Source organism: Mustela putorius, unplaced genomic scaffold, assembly GCF_011764305.1.
Source record: "Mustela putorius furo isolate JIRA1106 unplaced genomic scaffold, ASM1176430v1.1 tig00000695_pilon_pilon_pilon, whole genome shotgun sequence".
Lineage (NCBI taxonomy): Eukaryota > Metazoa > Chordata > Mammalia > Carnivora > Mustelidae > Mustela > Mustela putorius.
Window position 1 is genome coordinate 9,349,072 of NW_025421447.1, and position 20,704 is coordinate 9,369,775.

At 47.0% G+C, this 20,704-nt stretch overlaps 2 protein-coding genes across 3 annotated transcripts in view; one reads left to right on the plus strand and one right to left on the minus strand.

Moving 5' to 3' along the window:
• The window catches only part of ADPRM (ADP-ribose/CDP-alcohol diphosphatase, manganese dependent), a 138,499-nt gene that overhangs the window by 11,954 nt on the left and 105,841 nt on the right, over positions 1-20,704 (plus strand). The gene's annotated exons all lie outside the window — the stretch shown is intronic.
• On the minus strand, positions 628-11,676 carry TMEM220 (transmembrane protein 220). Of its 2 annotated transcripts, XM_004760154.3 has the most exons (6): positions 11,529-11,676; positions 10,881-10,910; positions 6,983-7,043; positions 4,949-5,072; positions 3,579-3,638; positions 628-2,055 (listed from the first exon to the last, which is right to left on the minus strand). In XM_004760154.3, the coding sequence occupies exons 1-6, from the start codon at positions 11,619-11,621 to the stop codon at positions 1,920-1,922; spliced, it is 504 nt and encodes a 167-aa protein (XP_004760211.1). In that variant the 5' UTR covers positions 11,622-11,676; the 3' UTR covers positions 628-1,919. The 2 variants fall into 2 exon arrangements, with proteins under 2 accessions (XP_004760211.1, XP_004760212.1); XM_004760155.3 differs by lacking the exon at positions 3,579-3,638.

The window sequence follows — 20,704 nt, forward strand, 5'->3', positions numbered from 1 at the left end:
TGTGATTCCGGAGGTACAGAGCAAAGTATGTTTTGAACATCCTTTTTTCCCCTTTTTTAAAAATTGGAACATTTCTGTCTTTTAAGCACAGAATCACGCATTACTTGGAGGATAGGTAGATTCTAGTAGAATTTGCACGTGAATCCGTTTTTTTTTTTTTTCACGTGTGATTTTAGTAGTTACATTAAAACAAATGTACAAACGGTATCATGGAAGCTAAATGTTCCCTGGAACACGGGGTTTTTTATCTGTACTTGACTGACCCTTAAAATAAATTTCACATTACTTGCTTTAGAATTTTCTTTCCTTTTCCTTCATCTAAACCTTAATAGAGAACTTTGCCTGTCCAGTGGCCATTGTGTAAAACAAACAAAAACCATACATACCTCCTTTAGCAAGTGTTTATAGAATACTTAATATCCTATTAAAGGCTATAAAAATAGACAAATGGCCTAACTTATTTCCACTCACCCGATATATGGTTGGTTAGTCATAGTTTTTGAGCGAAATATTTCCTAAATCTTATGGAATGGAATCTTGACTCCAGAGGTGGATGCTAGCAGATGTAAAACAATCACTGTCCAACAAAAATACGACATGAGCCACAGAAGTAATTTAAAAGTAGTCACATTTTATAAAGTAAATAGAAACATAACAATTTTAATGACATATTTTATATTAAAGTCAAATATATGAAAATATCATTTCAGCATGTAATCAACATAAGAATATTTTACATTCTTTTTGTACAATGTTGTTAAAATGCAGGATGTATTTTATACTTAATAAGCCATCCATTGATACTACATTCTCACTGGAAATACTTGATCTATACTGGGGTATAAAACTTGCAGTTAAAGAAGTAGATTCGCATGTCCAGTTCCAAACACACTTCAGTGTTCCAAACACATTTATGTTTTCTAATAATTGAATTGACATGTTTTAAAATTAAAATGAAAAAAGGAAGATTTTACTTCCTTATTCTGGCCACATTTCAGGTGCTCAGTGCAACATGATACGTTACCACATTATGTTCTCATGTCATATGTAAGCACCATAGTGATGTTCCCATGTTCTGTGTGGGAGTCTGCACCACCGTGACACTCCCATGTTTGTGTGTGTGTGTGTGTGTGTGTGTGTGTGTGTGTGTGCACATCATGGTTGTGGTCTTGTCAGTTATGACTTTGGAGAGTACAGCTCCAACATGGTCTTCTCCCCAGGGTTACCTTTGACACTCATTTCCAAAAAAAATGTGTATAGATTTTGGTCTTATTTTTTATTTGCAATGTAGTTTATATTCCCTTTCCTTTTGGTCTCAAATTCCTTTATTCTACCTACCCTCTCCTTTCTTTCTAAGACACGCTCGTTCATTTTACATCCTAATTTAGTTCATGGCATGGCGCTGGTCCCATATAGTGAATTCAGTGCAGGGGTAACAGCCCTTTCCTGAACCTCTGAGTCTGTCCTGTCACCTAAATCCCGCTTTGCTCTGTTTTAATCAATGGTTGCCCCTTATAAGCACTTGCAGTTTAATCCTTGCAACAGCACAAGTGAGTAGGAGATCTGGCATTAATCCTGTCTTACAGACAAAGACATCCAGCAGGAGGTTCCCATATTTGCCCAAGTCATTTAGATAGTGATTAAGCTGAGTTAGAATTTTTGTTTCTGAAACTTTGTTCTGCCTTTTCTGCTACACTGACACGACTGAATGTCAGACCCCATCTCTTCCCAGTCCCATGCAATCCCCGTGCTGTGTCGCAGGCATCCTTGAAAAGTTCTTGGGATTTTTTTTTTTTAATCCCTTCTAATATTCACTCAAATTACCTGAAATAAACTCCTAGGAAATTGCCCCTTTACAACCATGTCTGTAAACAATTGATTAACAATACTCATTTGAAGAGGAGAATTCTTGACTTCATTTAAATTACTGTCTTGCAGTGAACTGGCCAGGAGGACCTCATCTCCTTGTTTATGTAGATGTAGATCCAAGAGATGAATGGGAGGAGAGTGATCACCACGGCAGTAGCCAACTGAATTCTTCCACCAACTGGATTCCTATAAAGACACACAGGAATTATTATCAATAAAAATCCATCGACTGAGCCACCCAGGCAGCCCCGGGAGATCTTCCTTCTTAGCTCAAATCTTTATTGTTTGGATGTGTTGCAAATAGCTTTTCCCACTCGCATCATGATTGTCTTTTGAGGAACTGAAGTCACTGATTGATCTTTTCCTAATGATTTTTGTGTCGTGTTTAAGAAAGCTTTTCCTCCCCAAGGTCTTGGAGATATGGGGTTATCTTCTCTAAAAGCCTTCCCATTCTGCTTCTCACTTTAGAGCTGTAATCCCCCTGGAACTGACGTTTATGAAAGTGAGCTAGGGAAGTTCGTCCCTGTGGGCTTCCGTTGATCCAGCACGGTGTTCGGAGGTCTGCCTTTCTTTGCTGTACCTGCCCTGTTCCCTCTGTCCTGAGTCAAGGGTCTGCTTGTGTGTGGACCTGTTCCTAGAGTCTAGTCTTTCATTAGTTTATCCTTTTACCAGTACAGGTTTATCCCTTCACTTACTCAGATCTTCTTTCATTTCTCCCACAATGTCTGGCAGTCTTATTTCTAGAGATTTTACCCATTTCTAGGTTTACTCCTAGGGAGCTGATTTCTTGATGTTATTATCTCTGGTTAACTTTTTGTTTTTATCATTTTAATCATTTTGTTACTTGTTGATAAAAATGTGGCTGATTTCGGTACATTCACCCGGTGTGTGGCGATCGTGCTAAGCTCACTCACTCTGTAACTTTTTAGACCCTGTTTGATTTTTTGGCATATGCAATCATGTCAGCCTTGGATAATGAACATGTTTCTTTTCCAGTTGTTGTGCCTCTTATTTGTTTTTCTTGCCTTATTGGACTGGCTACCATCGTAGCTAGAGCAGTGTGGAGCAGAAGTGGCAGTGGGGGCTAACCCTTTCTTGATCCTAATCTCAGAAGGAAAGTTTTCAGCTGCTCACCACTGAGTCTCAGGCTTTGGTGCTGACACCATGTCCCAGGTTCAGTTCCTTTCTACACCTGCTAACAGCTCTTATGAACAGATGATGAATCTTACCAAACGCTCTTTCTGAATAGATTGAGAAGATAGTTTATTTTTTCCTGTTAGTTTATTCCTGATAGTTTATTATTTTCTGTTAATGTAGTAGAAAACCCTGGTTGGTTTTTGAATGTTAAACTGTGTTCCTAGAATAAACTTGGTGGTTGGGTTATATATTGCTGGATTTGATTCCCTAATGCTTTGTTTAGGATTTTTCAATCTTTAGTCATAAGTGAGACTGCCTCATAATTTCTTTGCTTTCTCTCCCCCTTTTAAAATGTTCCTGTCAAGTCTTGGTATCAAGATTATTCTGTTCTTATAACATGAATTATAAAGTGTCTCTTCTTCTTCTGTTCTCTGGAGGTGTTTGTTAAAGGTTGGCATTATTTTTCCCTTAAATATTAGGTATAATTCTCCAGTTAGGCTACCTTTGACTTGCCTGTCTGACCTGACCAACCTTGAAGACATCTGATTTTAGCTATGAAGTTGAAAACTTACTTGGATGAACTGTGACACAGGCCCATCCACACTGTGACAATCAGCAGACCTAACAGCTCCCTGTAAAATAGCACACAGTTCAGATTTTTGGAGTAGCTATGAGTGAGATGCCTATCCTCCCATTCTCTCCATGACCACTAGCTTCTGCTGGTTATTGGAAGACTTCCCTCAAGATACACAGTATCTACAGAATATTCTCAAGTCTGGCTATGACTCAAAAATTACCTTTTTTTTTCAGATACTTTAAAGGCTTATCTGAAAATAAGTTTCATCTTATGAGACAGATGTGAACGCCATCCTTTTGCCCCAACTTCTAAGTGAACAACAACAACAAAAAACCAACAAAATGAAAACACAAATAAATCACTTATTTCAGGTCACTGGGAGGAGTATAGTACAACCAATAAAACTATCCCAGATTTATCAGGCATCAATTTTACATTGTTTTAGAGTGTTCTGTGTTGGTCAGGATGAGCTCAGATCCATAAATAATGGAGCGCCTGCTGCAAAAGACTGGATCACATCTTAGGGGAGAGGAATGATTTGTAAGATGAGTCAGGCTAATGATTTTGGGGTGGGTCTGTGCTTCTAGAAGTGTGTGTTAAAAGCACACACCTTTTACACAGAGTAGAAAAGTCCTATTTGGCCCTGGTACCACTGTAACTCGTGGGCCTCAAGGTGGTGGAGGTGATTCAGCCCACTGGGTTGATGGTCCCATGGCAGATCCAACCTGATTTGCTCTCCAGTTTCCCAAGGATTAGGGCCTGTAACAAAGTAACACTTCACCAGGGCTGATTACCTTCCACATCTCTAGATCTCAGTGTTCGCAGTAGGATGGGCAGGAAGGACAAGGGGCTATGTGTGAGGCCAGGGAGTCAGGAGCAAAGAGGTGATGAACACATGGCCTTGACAAAGGGAGGAGATGGCATGGGACGTGGCAGGGCAAGGCTGACAGAGGTGGACTTAACATACTGACCTCTGATTTGGCTGATCACACTTGTAGAGATTTTGGCCAGAACCACAACTAAATCAGAGTGCTGACAGAGCTTTCACCTCATGAGACTGGACGGAGTATTACTGTATGGCGTCCTTGCTCGTTTATTGTAAGGGAGCTAAGGTCAACTGCCAGACAGTAACATAACGTGCGTGCTGACTGCCTCTGGCTGTGGTTGCAGAACGTGGTACACGGTGCTGGGTATGAATCCTGGTTCATTTCCTGCTTCTTCAGCTTATCAAGGAGATAATACCTCCCCTGATCCTCACGGTGCAGTTGGGGGAGCTGAGTCATCGTGGTGTGGATAAGGGGTTACAGAGGAATGGATTTCTCCCTTCTACTCCACCCCTTCCAAGGAGCAAAAGTCACGGCTCACCTGCCTTCTTCCTCATGCAAGATGCTCTGTTGGGAGTGAAGCCAGAGATGGCCCACCAAGCCGACAGCCCACGTGATACAAAAGAATATGTGTATCGCGGAGATACTCTTCCAAATAAAATTGCCTAAAAATAGAGATTCTGGAGCTGTTAATCCTGGAATCACATTCCAGAGAAAAACGATCTCTTTGTACCTGCTCTGCCATAGTCTGCTTTCAGGTGAACCTTCAGAAAAAGCTGGGGTGGCATCTGGCTGGGTCAGCAGAGTGTGCGACTCTTGATCTCTGGGTCATGAGTTCAAGCCCTATGCTGGGTATAGAGCCTCCTTAAAAAAAGCTAGGTTTCTTTAAGTTTTGTGTTGAGGGACATGACAGAGTTTAAAGCAGTAGCAATAAACTTAGGTGAACATTTAGTGTTTTGGTTGCCCAATGTGTCCCCTTTCTGTGACGACTACCTTTTATTTTCTTTGGGGATCCACCCTTCCCACACACCCAGGTCACGTGTCCCCGACCTTTGAACCTTAGCTTGATTAGCCAATGCATTTCATTCCTGTGGCAAGCGTGATCTGGCTCCAAATGAGCAGATGACAAATCAGGGCCCACAGCTCAGTTCTGAGACTTTTGCTTAGACATCTAGGGAGCATTTTCTATCTTCTGTTGGATAGAGTGTCACTAAGAAGTGACACTCTGATGGTAGCTGCCAGGCTACCATCTAGGGGCCTGGGGCTGAAGTCAGAGCAGCACATGGCAGGGCTGCGAGGTGCAGGGAAGTTCAAGTTCTGAGCCACCAGCAGCGTGTGAAGCCAGCACCGCTGACTTTCTCCCTCAAGTGTCCCAGTACATCTCCTTTGTAGCTCACAGCCCATTTGAGTTTTTTCCTTGCCTGCAACTAACGGAGCCCAAACTAAGCCCGTGCATCCAGGGGACAGGAGTTTTCCCCACCCAGCTGGGAATCACTGGTCTTTCCTCTAAGGCCCTGAGAACTCTGACAGCTCTACTGGCCAGGGTGCTCTTTTCCTGACAGCGGAGAGTAACCTGTCAGGACTGACAGTCCCTAGTAATAAGAAAATATTAGCACACAGTGTAAAATGTACTTTTTTGGGTTATAAAACACCATTTTATGGTATAAAACTGTCCAACTTAAGGTTTAATGAGAGTTTTTAGTTAGGACTGTTAAAATTAAAGCCACTATGTTTCGCCCAGCGTTGAGGTAGGCAGCTTGTAGGTAGTACATACCAGCTATTTTAAGCAATTTTTTTTTAAACCTGTATACCCACCTGGGATAGATGGATGGATGGATGGAGATAAATATATTTATTCCAAGGAGCAGGAAAATATGTGATAAAGCCTCTTATAGCCGTTCATTCACGTTCAACAAGCATTAAGTACCTACCATCTTCCTGGCTGTATTTCAGCAAGGCTTGGGCAAAGATGGGCTAGACATGGACCCCCTTTTAAGAGGCTTACAGCCTCGCAGGGGAAACACACACAAAAGCATGCAGTAAATCACTGTATGTACTATGACGGTACAGAGGGAGGTTAGGGAGAGCAAACGGGACGAATAAAAACCTAGACATTTGTTACGGACATTATAAACTGCTTTTCTAAATAAGTAGCAGGCCATATATGCACGTATTGAATAGATTCAAAATAAGAAAGTGGTCCCTGGGAGTGGTATTGGACCCTGATGGCCACTGACTAGAGAGACACATGGTCTGCGCTCTGCTGCTGATTTTCCCTTAGCGTGAGAAATCAGCGTGTGACCAGAGCCCTTCTCTCTCGTGGGCTACACTCAAAACCCCCGCTCCACTCCAGCACAAGTGATCTCAGGTTCTGAGCTGCTAAAAAGGCTGTCTTGGTGTGACAGGTCCTTGTGAAGTTTGCCTGAAGATGGGTGAGGGTGATCTAAATATAGGATTAGTCCCTCTTGGTATCAGCAATGAGGAGACCTGGAGGGCCCCGTTTTTCTCCCGGACTCTGTCCTTATTGTCAGAGATTGGATTTGCTCGGTGTCCGTGCAGAATCCAGGGTCCATACCCGTGACAAGAGGATTAAGTCCCACAAGCAGGCTCAGCAGCGCGGGTATCATGTACACCACCTGTTAGCGAAGAGGGAGACGACAGGGGTTAGAAGTATGCCCGATCTGGGGGGTGTGCAGAGGGATCCAGGAAGCCCAGAAAGATGGTGAGACCCCAGACTCACTGACCGACAGTGTCTGCATTAGGTTAGGTTGGGCTCTTCATTCTGGAACTGCCAACAAGCTGTTTTGGAGTTGGGAAGACAGGCCCTGTGGAGGCCGTTTTCAAGCCTCATGCTCGGCAGATGGGCTCCAGCCAGACCTGCTGTGGCGAGCATGTTGTGGGTCGAGAGCAAACAGAGTAAGAGACGTGGTGGGTTTCCAAGAAACGCAGCCGCTTTTACTGTATCCACGGTGACACGCACATCTGACGTCTTCCCTTATTTGGGAATTGTCAGAGCTACACACGTTACGTGATTGGTTTTCACTCCAGAAACATGTCTGTCTGGATCCCGGGGAGAGGGCTTCTGGATTATAGATGCTGTGTCCATCTTTCCTGCTCCATCCCTAATGAGGGCCAGGACTGACATTTGCTAAGTCTGGTCATCTCTCACAGGAAGGCGTTCATGCTACTGAGGGGTAAGACAAGGGCTTCCCAAAGTTCAGTATGTATGTGAATCGCCTGGAAACCTTGTTAAAATGTAGATCTGCAGTCAAATGCTCTTCAACTGAGCTATACCCCCAAAATGTAGATCTGATTCTAGAGGTCTGGGGTAAGGCCCAAATTCTGCTTTTCTAACAAGCTCCCACGGGGCGCTGCTGCCGTTGTTCTGAGGGCCACAGCTAGAGCAGGAAGGGGGTAGTTTTCTCCTAATGAAAACCTACATGACTAGCCACTGAGAAAGAGGAGGGAGAGAGAGAAAAAGAGAGAGAGAAGTTACACAGACACCATACAACATTTAACTGTGCTCTCTGTAAGAAAGATTTGGCAGAGATTTTTAAAAGTGTGTACTCAAATGTATCAGATATCTGTCATTAGCAGATTAAGGGATCTGAGACTTTCTTATATCTTTTATGTTATAACCACATGAACAAAATAACCCTTTGAACTAAACAGTGGTTTCTCATGGGAGTTGTGCCATGTTAATCCCTAAATGCTTTTCTCTATCTCAAATAAGATAAATTTTTTTGAGGACCAAGAGACTGAAAATAATGGTTTCTAGTATATAAGGTAAAATAATACACAACATATTCAATAATGAACTCAGTAGAACCCACTTATCATGATCTTTTATTTTTATGTTGGTGTATTTTTTTTAAACCCAGAGTATCATTTTACAATATTTCATTCACTATATAGTTCTTGAGTACAATGGCATTTGTTTTGTAGTTGTTGTTTTGTTTGTAAAAATTTTGTTTTAATTTTTAAGATTTTATTTGTGAGAGAGAGCAAGTGTGAGAGGGTGGGCACAAGCAGGGGGAATGACAGGCAGTGTGGACAAGGGACAAGCAGGTCCCTGCCGAGCAAGGAGTCTGATGGGGGGATCGATCCCAGGATCCTGGGTTCATGATGTGGGGGCCCAAGGTAGACGCTTAACTGACTAAGCCACCAGGCATCCCAAGACTTTATTAAGTCATCTCTACACCCAACCTGGGGCTCAGACTCACACCCTGAGATCAAGAGTCACAGGCTTTACCCACTGAGGCAGGCAGGCACCCCCGCCATGGCATTCATTCTTAACGTCTCTCTCCTTTGTCCACCTGCCATTATAAAAACTGAAAAAGCCAATATTTTTTTCCCAGTGTCTTCAGCTAGGGGTGATCATGCTCCGGCCATGAAATGTAAGAAGTCTTACAGGGGCAAGGCTGATACTCAGAACATTTTAACAGCCAATATGTGGACACTGACCAAGCAGGATGGGTCCTAGACCATAAACCATATTGGTACGCACACACTGTCTGAAGGGCTTTTTGGGTAACATTTCCGCCCTGATAAAAGGGGAGAAAGCTCAGGAGGAAAAACTGTTTTGCTCCTGTCCTGTTCCTTCCTACTTGGGATGCTCTTGTCTGGACATGATGTATGGAGCTGCAGCAGCCATTCTGTAGACATGAGGGGATATATCACTCACACACTGGAGGTGGCAGAGAAGAAACCCAGGAAGCCCAAGTCTTTGATGATGTCAGCATTAAGCAGCTGCCTCTGGACTTCTTAAGTGACTCTATTCTAATCTGATGCTAGTCAGATTTTCTGTTATTTGCTCCCATATGCATCCTGATACAGGCATCCTTCATGAGCAAGATGGAAGTAGGGGACATGAAAATGAGTCAGGCATGGCTCAAGTCCCCAAGCCCCATTACATTCTACTGGCTCATATGTGCATGCTTTCATTCAAGAGTCAATACAGAAGGGCTGCCCTAGGGAGGCTCAGTGTTAGGTTGCCTAAGGACCACCAAGAAGAAGTGGTCCCTGTTCTCCAAGGAGCTGGAGTGTGCAGAACCAAATCAAATACACAATAGAATGTGTTAGCATTAGAAGGTTCAAAGGAAGGACGGTTGGAACCTATGGTACAGAGGTAGAGGGATTTTTTGAGGGACAGAGCATTTGAGACAGACTTCAAAGTGTGGGTATGACATACAGGAATTCTAGGGGCAAGACACAGTATTATAGGTGGATTGGGCTTCCAAGACCATTCTGGAAAGAGGCAGCTCCAAGAATTAGGAAGCTACTACAGAAGTCCATGTGGGAGGTGACAGAGGGTTAAACTGGTGAGGAGGGAGGATGTCTGTGGGGACACAGTGTCTATTATTATTCATGCTGTGACACCTGAGCATGGAGTGGGAGATCAAGTACACGCGTACCTCACAGATAAGTAGCTAGACCTAGACTGGATTTTGCTGGATTGCTTTGTTCTTCATTTTATTTTTTAAAAGGATCTCTAAGGTGGTAATAAGGAACCAAGAGATGTTAGGGATGCCTGTGGTCTGGAGCGAGGATGACCCTGGGGATGATTCTGCTGTTGACAGAAATGACTGAGTCAGGAGGAGGTGGCGGTTTAGGAGGGAAAGATGCTGTAGGACCTTGGTGTGTTCGAGAAGTCAGTGTTGGAAATTCAACATTAAGCTGGGTATTGGAGACTTGTCTGCAGGGAAATAACATTTGGAACCCAGGATATAGACCAGAGTGCTGAGGAATAGGCAGTTTGATTCAGTGCAAGGGCATGTGAGTCTGGACAAGAAGCAATGTCAGAATGAGTTCTACTGCACTAAAAACACTGACCAGAACTTTACATTACAGATCCAAATGCTTTCATTTGTTGCTAATCTGTATAGTCAGTATTATTCCAAAGCCGAAAATCATCTCATTGGTGATCCCACACAGTCTTATGTATCTGTTTTGAAAGAAACCAGACAAAATCCACACATTTCAGAAAATTTGTGGAATGATCTCCCTCTTCTCCAAATAACTCAACCAAGAACATTGGTTAAATGTATTCTGTAGATTTTATGGGCTTTAATTACTTTTTATAAACATAACTCACTGAATTACAAGAACCGCACACCCTAAGCCTACCATTTTTATGGTCGAATGTTTGTAGGAGATTCTGGGTAGAAACTCATGAGGAAGGGCTCAGTTGACTTCGGAGGTCTACTGTGTGTCTTCAGAAATGTGTCGTTGTTTGGCCCATTTTTATTCAAAGGGAGTACTGCTGAAATGCCCCTAATGTCTCTGGAAAGTTCTGAATGCTCACACTCCTTACCTTACCCACCACTCTGATTCCTCTCCCCTGATATTTTAGGGAAATGATTTGGTTTCTAAGTTTTTAGGTATATAAGGCAGGGAGGCTGAACAAATAGAGAAAACCGTGTTTTGTGTCCTTGCGCATTTCCTGGAAACGTTGGAAAGCAGCTTATACTCACCATCCACAGTTCTGCATCGGGATCATTGACCTGGAACGCCAAAACATGCGGCATTAGCAGTCATTCTGTGGTGCTCCCGCCCTCCCTTTGGCCTGCTCTGGGATCCACCGCAGTGATGTGTTTTGTGCCAGACGCTGCACTAGGCAGCGAGGGTACAAAATGGGACTAAGACCTAGTCTGGCAGGTCACAGCGGTTGAGGGGGCTCTGGCTGAGCACACACGACTGGGCACAGAACCGCACAGGCTGACCGAAGTACAGTACGGGCCTCCAGTCTTAAGGAACAAAGACAGCTCCTATGAAGGGGGTCCCAGAGCAGACCGGAGAGGGTCCCGGCGCCACAGCGGGTTCTGTCTGCTTCCTCGCCTTCGCGGGAACCACGCTGGGTCCCATCCCAGGCTCCTCTGGCTCCCAGCACGTGGCACGGCAGAGGGGTCGGGCTGTCACGTGGACACGCCTGCCTCTCGGGGAGGGAACTGGGTAGGGGCCCCGGGGCGTAATCCCCAATCTCTGTCGGTGTACACGGCCCGCCCCATAAGTCTACACAGCGCACCAGGCCGGGGGCGGAGCTCTTAGTCCCGCGTCCTGCAGAGCCCGCGGAGCCCCTCGCCCGCCTCCCACCTCCTGCCTCCCGGGGCCGGGGCGCTGACCTGCACCAAAGCCGCCAGCGCGAAGAACGCGGCCATGAGCCAGTTGCAGGCCCGCCACAGGACCGGGGCCCAGCGGCCGGTCGCAGGCGCCATGGGCTCCGCCAGCTCGGGGTGGGGCTTGGCGCGGGCGAGGCATCGGCGCAGAGCGGGGGCGGGGGGGCGTGGGGCGGGGCCCGGGCGTGGCGATGGCTGGGAGGCGGGTGGATTGGGCGGGACAAGGCCCTGAGCGGGGCGTGGCGTAGGGGCGGGTGCCTGGGCGGGGACTGGGCCCACCCGCAGAGCTCTTTGCTTCCTCTGGGACCGACCTGTCCTGCGCCGTTTTCTCTGGTCCCCAGGTGCTGAGTGGCCGCTGGCTGCCGCCGCCGGATAAGGAAGTGGCACTACTAGAGCCTTACTTGTTCTGTTAGGTTCTCCCCAAAACGTGAGGAAGGAAGGCGTGGTGTCCCCATTTCACAGATGAGGGAAGCGGGTCCCGGAGCGATTGGATGACTTGGCCAAGATTGCAGTACCTAGAGGCGCAGAGCACCTGGCTCCGCGCGCCCCAAACAGACCAGATCTGGTCACTGCTCCGCTGACAAACTCCGCAGGCAGGGAGAGGAGTGGTGGGGAAACAAGAAAGGAATTTATTTCAGGGAGGCGGATACCAGGGAAGAACGCAGACGGCTGCTCAAAGACTGTCTCCAAAGTGCTGAAAATACTTCCAGATTTACATGAGGAAAATGAGGGACAGGGATGCGTGTGTGCGCTCTGCTGGCGGTGCAGGTGGGCATGCAGGTCGGGTGTGTCATTGTCTTGGGGTCAGTCATGGGCGGGGTCTTGCTGGCTGTGGGAAATCCTTACTGGTTGAAGGGGAGGTCTGGTTCCCATCAGGGGGTGCTTTGCCAGCAGGGTCTTTTGCCCCAGTTGAGAGATAAGCTGGAAAAGAGTCAGAAAGTTTGAGGTGGTCTTCGAGGTGGTTAGGGTCCACTTTCAGCGCAGGTCATGGGTGGCGGAAGGAGGTCATACTTGAACTCTATAGGTCCATCTCTGCTGCCTGGTCACCAAAACTGCATTCCTCACTTGAAAAAAAAAAAAAAAAGAGAGAGAGAGAGAAAGAGAGAGAGATGGAGAGCCAGAGCGGGGTGGAGAAAGAAAGAGGCGCTGGGTCTGTGCGCATTTTCTGATTAGTATTTATGCATATCTTTCCAGAGCGGGAAGAACTTTCAGTGCCCTGTAAGCATTATGGTAATTTCTTAGTGATGACGGTTAATTCTGGCATCTTACACAGCTCACAGCTTTTCTGCAGACAGCCTCATTTATCTTCATGGGCTTTTATTATAAAAGGTATTTACATATTATACATATTTACAATTCTTTCCCACTACCAAAAGCAACAAAATTTCCACACACATTGCTCATGAATTTCTTATGAACTAAAAGACACTGAAATATTCACTGTTCTCCCTCTTACTTGTTTTACAGTCTTTTTTTGTTTTGTTTTGTTTTGTAATTTATCCTCTGATTAGTCTTCCCCAGGCTCATTTACACATCCATAGGCCTCATCATTTTTGCTGTTCTAAGGAGTCTTTATCACTTCAAATCATGAGCACGTGCTCCTGTCCTCCTCTCCTTTTAGCTAATCTCCTAAAATGCTTTAAGGATTTTTTTTTTTTTCTGTTTCAGTCCTCCTAAGGAATGCTTATTTCAAGAACATCACCTGCTGGGCCCTGGCCCTGTGCTGAGTGCCAAGCCCAGGAGGGTGGATTTGCCCAGTTTTTTTCTGGAAGAGATCAAGCAGGCCAGTGGAGGGCTGGCTACGTGTTGGGGAAAAAGGCCAGTCAGAAGACATGGCTTCTTAGTGAGTTCCACTGCTCAGCCAGCCCTGGGACTGGGGACAAGTCGTGACCACCCTCACTGCCCTATTCCTTACCTGGAAAAAAATAGTAATAAATGAAGGAGAAGGTAGCATCCCCATGCCAATTCCTACGTTGAAGTCTTGACCCTAATTGCAATTTGGGGGGCACAGTTTTGGGTAGCAGCCCAAATTGTGTCTCACGAGAGAATAGGAGTTGGGTTCCTAAAGACAAAGGGGAATGCTTGCATAGGTCATTTACAAAGAATCTGGATTGGCTTTGGTGGCAGAAAGCAAATGTTGGCGAGATATAATTGGTTGCCAAGGCTATCACTAAGCAAAAGTCTGTTACTGTAGCCCGCTGTAGGTGTTCACGCAGAGTCCTTGGGATATCTGTGGTCTGGCCCAGTGGCAAAGTTCTACCCAGTGAGGATGTGTGCAATGCCCACCTCCTTAATGGTCCCCTGGCTCCCTTTATAAAACCCCTTGACATAAGTGACTCCATTTTATTTCACCTTCCACTGGGAATGAGGGTCTTCAAAGAAGTAATTAAGTTAAAATGAGGCCAATAGGGTGCGTCTGATATGACCCGTGTCCTTCTAAGAAGTGGAGATTAGGACACAGACACACAACACACACAGCAGAAGGACCACGTGAAGACACGGCAAGAAGATGGCCATCCGCAAAGCCAAGAGGAAGGCCTTGGAAGAAAGCCGCCCTGTTGACACCTTGACCGTGGACTTCCCGCCTCCAGAATTATAATCTGAAAATAGCTGTCTGTTGTTTAGGCTCACCAGTCTGTGGTGCATTGTCATGGCAGCCGTAGCAAACTCATGCAGGGAGGGATTCTAATACCTGCTCGGCCAACCAGACAGTAGTGTGCGTGGCAAGGAAGGAACGGTGTGAAAATGGTGTGCCATAAAGCCACTGTGGAGTTTTTTATTTTTCCCTGTTGTCTGGGACCTTCCGGATCACTGTGTGGACATGGGTTCTTTTCACTTGTACCAGCTTCATTCCCCTTCTTCTAGGGTTGGCATCCCAGTTATTTGGGAAGGGACCCACCTCCCGCTATTGGGGCATAGACACTCAGAGGGCTGACCATGCTGCCCCCTTTCCAAAGATAAGGAGGTGACCCTGGCCTGCCGCTTGGCGTAACCCATCCCCCTGACCACAGTGACTGGGGTCTGGGATAGTATGTTGTTCAAACTGGCCAAGTGGTTCAAACAGGTCCTGGGACCTGTGCTGGACTGAGGTTGCCAGACAAAGTACAGAATTTGCATTTCGAATCAACAGGGAATGCTTTTTTAGTATAAGCCTGTCCCCAGTATTTGCAAAGACTGGTAACCCTAGCTAGACTATTAGTGAAGGGCTTTCTTTTTCTGCTGATTATGATGGGCTGATGGCTTATGGGCCGACGCTACCAGAAGCAAGCCTTTCCTGAGGGTATACTGACATAGAAGAATCTGAGCTCCGAGATGAAGAAGGCAGGTGGGTACCTGATGCCATCCCTTGAGGTTCCAGAACCATCCCCTTGGGTCGCTGGGAACGGCCTCTCCACCTTTCAGTTTTGTCAGCCAATGAAGTCCCGCTTTTATGTATAAACCTGTGTGAGTTGGGTTTTTGTCCCCCGTGACACCAAATGGCGACTTGCAAAATCATGATTCAGTAGTTAAGCTGATGCTTGAAATCCTTTAGTCCAATTTTGCAAAGATAGGAAGAGAAGGCCTGGTCTGAAAAGTGATGAGAAACAAGTCTAAATGAATCCAGTCTCCCAGAGAGCTATCCCATGAGCAAGTCACTTCATCTTCCTTTTAAATTGCCGAGTCACACCGCCGCAGGGGCCTGTTCCGCTGGCTTCTGCAGAACCGGCTCCAAAGGCCTTCATCTTGCTGGGCTGGCCCCCAGCTACCAGGTCAGCGACAGCATCGTGAGATCAGCGAGAGCCCCCAGTGTCGAGTGAAGGGGACTGGGCAGCAGACAGGGATCTGTCCTCAGAGGGCTTGCAAATAGAGGGGCTTGCTTGTTCTCTGCAAGTGAGGTTATGAATTCACCACTAAGGGACCAAGCAGACACTGGTAAACCCACTTCCGCGGCCACGGGAGCGAGGGAGGGCTGGGGAAGGCTCAAACAAATATAAAAGAAGAGTGTCAGCAGAGGGGAATTGGCGGCTGTGGAAAACCACAGAGTCCTGTCTGCCCAGGGGGCAAGGGCAGGCACAGCCCATCCCGGCCCAGGCCAAAGAGGTGGTTTTCTCCCCTGGCCGTGGACGCTCACAATTCCCCATCAAGCCATCCTTGTGGGGGCTGGTGTGGACCGAGGGGCGATTCACAAGCTCTGTTCCTCCTGTTGCTGTGGTTCCAGAGCTCTAGATCCAGAGAGAATGGCCTCACACCCACCCGGCCTACAGAGTAGAGAAGGAGATGACGTGCGGCGCCAACCATCGGTTGGTTTCTGAGTGTTCAGGTGTGATCCTGACAGCGCCATTCTCTTGTCTAGACTCGCTGACCTTGTAGCCGTCCCCCTCATCATTCCTGCTAGGGGGGTCAACCACTCTGGAGTGGGATGGAGCGGGAGAGACAGGGTCTGCGGCCAGATCCTCATCAGTGAGGGGACCCTCGCTCTGCAGAGTGTCCTAAATGTGGGTGTTGGTGATGCTCCCTGGATGACGTGTTGGGGACTGAGATGACAGGGAACAGGAGTCCTGTCCTGTGCCAGAGACTGTCCCATCCACCTTTCTCCATCCACCTTTCTCCATCCACCACGCTGGATGTCCACCCTTCCCTCCAGTCTGCCGAGTCTGTGTCAGGAATCTGCTGTTGTTGGCAGGGGGTGGGGTTAGAATAGGACAAGGAAAGGATCCTATTCCCAGCTATGAAGACTTCTCCCTCCCAGGCTCTCTGAAATCAGACATGCATCTCACTGTGACGAGGACTGATTTGCTTTTGCAAAACCCATCTGGTCTCCGTAAAGGACTTGGTTTCTACTGTTAGCAAAACTCGGACCATGTTGTGAAAGCCTTAAGGCTTAATCGTCCTGATTGACAATGAAAGATGCTAGGCTCAAATAGTGTTCCTTGAAATCCTGGATGTTCCCTTATATCTCCAGAGGGGGAATATGTACAGCTCAGTGTACCATCCACATGTATTTCTGTGCATCACTCTGCTCCCCATCACACAGTCACTAAATATTTATTCAGGACTTCCTATGTGTCAGACACTCTGCTGATAACCAAGGTTGTGACTGTGCACAGGACAGACATGGTCCTTGCCCTGTGGCATGGGAAGACGGAACAGTAATCACATACACAGGCATGTGACCCCAGCAGGGAACTGTGGGGATGTCTGCAACAAGGGGGATCGGGTTTTATCCAAGGGCTTCGAGAAGCTTCCTGGAGAGGGAAGGGTGAGTGCCGGTGGAGAAGGCGAGGGACAGTGCCTCTTCAGGTGGAACCTGGCTTCTCCTGCTTCTCCTTATACTTTACTCTTATTGCTTTAAAGCATGACTTAGTTTTGACCTTGTAGCCATCATCCAGGAAGTTGCTGTAAGGTTGGGTTTGGGGGGTGTGTGTGTGTGTATGTGTGTGTGTGTGTGTGGACTGTGATAGTTAACATGTACTGAGCCTGCAGGGTTAGGCAATATTCTAAGCATGTGTGTAGAGGAACCCATTTCATGCCAACAACACATCAATCAGGCAAGTGGGTTATGATCCCCATTTAATGGATGAAGACAGTGAGACATGTGCCAGCTCTTAAGTACAGTCCTTGAGAAAGACCCCAGCTTGTCTGACCTGTGACTCAGAATTGGACCTCTCCAGGGGCATAAGGAGGCCTCCTGTAGGTTTGTGAAAGCGGAGAGGCGAGTAAGCCCATCACTCTCTCTCTACCACCAAACAGCCGCTCCTGCCGCATTAACTGGAGAGCCAGGGGCCTAACGGAGAGCCTGCAGACCCACCAGATGCCAAAGGGACAGTCCTTCATGGCTTGCTTCGATGCCGTTGTGCTTGCATCTTAGCTCTTTTAACGACCAGAAAGATGGTTTCACCCAAACCCTTGGCCTTTGGAGCCTGGTTCCATGAAGCTGTACTTGGAGGTGAGAAAAGTGAAGGGACATTGGAGCCCCCTTCTCTCTCATCCTGACCTGATTTAGGACCAGGCTGTTAGGACGGTGCATGTCCACAAGATGGCGGACTCCTGCTACCAATGGAGTCCACAGGGCTTGGCGGCTGTTCTGTGGGAGGAAGAAGGGAAGGAGGGCGGGGCAGGCCAGCTATTTCCATTGGCTCCGCCTGCCTGGTTGTGCCCTAGACTTTCTTGGAGGGTGCGGAGCTGGGCTCAGCCCAAGGCGAAGAGGTACAAACAGAACTTTGTACCCGGAAATACTGGTGTCCAAAGGGGAGTGTTGCAGGGGAAGACCTGAGCTCCACCGTGTCCTGGCAGAAACTCAGATTGTTTGCCACTCTGAGATTCCGGGCAGATCAGGTATGTCCAAGGGGAGAGATCACTTCTTCGAACACCAGGGCACAATGAAAGTAAATAATAATGATACTAGCGGTCAGATGTTGAGAATTCACAATGAGCCGGGCTTCTGCCCTTGGATGTCCTTCGCACCCTGTAGTCACCACAGAGCAGCCGTTTCCTCATCTAAACCCTCCCTCCCATTCTACAGGCCCCGGCTCTCCCAGGTGACCTCTTCACCCAAGACTCAGTTACTCTTTAGGGTTAGCTGCCAAGGGTTGCCTTAGTAGTTATCACCAAACTGGTGACTTAAACCCACAGAAATGCATTCTCCCACCATCTGGAGACCAGAAGTCCAAAATTAAGGCGACAGCAGGGATGCACTCCCCTCTGAAGGCTCTGGGGAGACTCCTTTCTTTTGAGGCTCTGGGGAGACTCCTTCAGCTTTTGAGGGGGTGGGGCTCCTTGTGGTCACATGACTGTCCCTTCACAGCACCTTCTTTGGTCCCTGTCTTCATTCTTTTTTCTCTTATATAGAGACAGATGGACTGGCTTGTTGGATGTATGGCCCCCCCTGGGTAATCTGGGATGATCTCACCTAGAGATCTGGAAAGACCCTTTTTCTAAATAAGGTCACATTCATAGTTTCCAGGGGTTAGGACGGGGACAGATCTTTTCGGGGGCCACCATTCAATTCACTAACACTCACTGCAGAAACCTCCGTGTTCTCCTGGACACTTCCAACTCCTCCTTCCCTGTGAAAGTCCACCACTGACGCTAGCAGACTTTTTGGCTCAATGCCAACACCTAACTCCAGCCATCAGCATTTCTTCCCTCACCTCCTACCTGGTTTCCCTGCAATGATCCTGCTGTGGATGGAACTGTGCCCCCCCCCACTCCTGTATCTTAGCTCTGACCCCCAGAGGTGATTGCTTTGGGATACCAGGGGCTCTTGTGAGATAAAGTTAGGTGAAATCACAAGGGTAGGGCGCTAATCTGATAGGACTGACATCCTTGTAAGAACAGATACAGAGATCTCTCTGGGCAGGAACGGTGGAAAGCCACGTAAGGACACAGTGAGAGGCTGGCCACCTACAAGCCAGGAGGAGAGATCTCTCCAGAAAGCCACCCTGATGGTACCCTGGTCTCAGACTTCCCATCTACAGACGTGTGAGAAAATAGATTTCTGTGGCTACAGCCACCCAGCCCATGCTCTTTTGTTAATGGCCCCCCAGCAAATGCAAGCACATTGCCAGCTTCCTCCCACTCAGTCTCTGCACTGCAGCCAGCGACCTGTGTCAGACACAAATCCCAAACCTTGGCTTCAAATCAAGCCTCCCACTCTCCCTCCCTCCCTCCCTTCCCCAGATCCATCCAGACATTGTTCTGAGCACTGGGGGCTGTAACAGTGAACAAAGCAGACAGCGCCCAGCTAACAGTTTCATGTGAAGGATCCAATCCAGCCTGTCCTCACTGCCTAGGGCTCTGAGCTCTGAACACTGTCTACAAAACTCAGTCTGGCCAGCCTTCCCTCATCCATGGCCCTTCTGGTTTCTCCTCCACCTCCCATACCTGCCTGTGCTCTCCTCTGACACAGCCTTCTCCCCTTCTCCCAATATGCACTGCTCCATCCCTCCAGAGAGCCTGTAGCTCTGTGGCTCCTTCTGCCTGGAAGGCTTCCCCTTCCTTTCCCTACTTAGCTCTGCCCTTGAGTAACCCTGTTACAGGCTCCCCCCAGCTGCCTCTTCTCCCCCTGCAGCGCTGGTAACAATGACAATTAAATCATTAACTGTGCAGCTAGCTGTCTGGTGTTCTGTGTAACCCATGGTCTGAAAGCCTCCTGAAGACCTGCCTCCTTTTGTTTCCTGCTGGCTTAGCCTAGTCAGAACAGAGCAGGCACCTGTTACTTATGGTTACATTGTTACAAGGAATGAACTAGCTGCTCTCATCTGGATAAGCTCTCACATCCTTTAGATATTTTCATGCCCAGAGTTGGGAAAAACAAAGCACAGTGTGGGTGGCGAGGTGACTGGCAAGAGATCACCTTGTTAGTAAATCGGAACCCACAGCTTTCTGATGTCAGAGACATGGCTCCTAAAAGCCATGACTCGCACCCAGTTTGCTTTAAATAATGAGAGAATTCTTAACAGAAAAGCAGAAGCATCCCAACTAGAAAATCGTTAAAGAATCATTTCCTTTATCAAAATAATCACTGCTGTGAACAGGAGAATGGATAAACGGCTTGTGATAATATGCACATAATGGAATGTTACTAGCAAAAAAAAAAACAAATGAACTACTAATAACACACTATAGCGTTAGTGAATTGCAAAAGCGTTGTGCTGAGCCAAGGAAGCCAGGCACAGAAGAGTGCATGCTGGAGGATTCCATTTACGGGAAATTCTGGAATAGACAAAATCATCTATGGGGAAAAACATTAGATCAGCGGTTGTCTATGGGGTGAAGGGGGCAAAGGGCAGGAGGGAACTTTCTGGGGGTGATGACAATGCTCTGTATCTTGATGGAGGTTTCAGTTCCCGGGTGTGTATGTTATTTGTTCAGACTCAGCATACAAAAGCTTGAGATTTGTTAATTTCTCTGTTTGCAAACTTTATCTCAGAAAAGGAAAGCAGTAAGCAAATATTAAACTCTAGTTAATGATACACACACTGAAGTGTTTACAGGTGAAGGGTCCTAATGTCTGCATCTTACTTGAAACTCATTAAAAAAATGACAGATTGGGGCACTTGGGTAATATCGATTAATGATCAAACCTCCTTACTGGTAATTAGTCTATTTAGATCTTCTCTTTCTTCATGGTTCAGTCTTGGAAGATTGTATATTTCTGGGAGTTTATCATGTGCTCTATGTTACCTAGTTGTTGGTATGTA

What these genes read in the sequence shown, in the direction of transcription:
- TMEM220 (XM_004760154.3), bottom strand. Translation starts at nt 11,621, where the DNA reads ATGGCGCCTGCGACCGGCCGCTGGGCCCCGGTCCTGTGGCGGGCCTGC. An exon ending in CGCTGGCGGCTTTGGTGCAG is followed by an intron (nt 10,911 to 11,528) that starts GTCAGCGCCCCG and finishes TTGGCGTTCCAG; the next exon opens with GTCAATGATCCCGATGCAGA. An exon ending in TTGCATGAGGAAGAAGGCAG is followed by an intron (nt 3,639 to 4,948) that starts GTGAGCCGTGAC and finishes GCTATTTTACAG; the next exon opens with GGAGCTGTTAGGTCTGCTGA.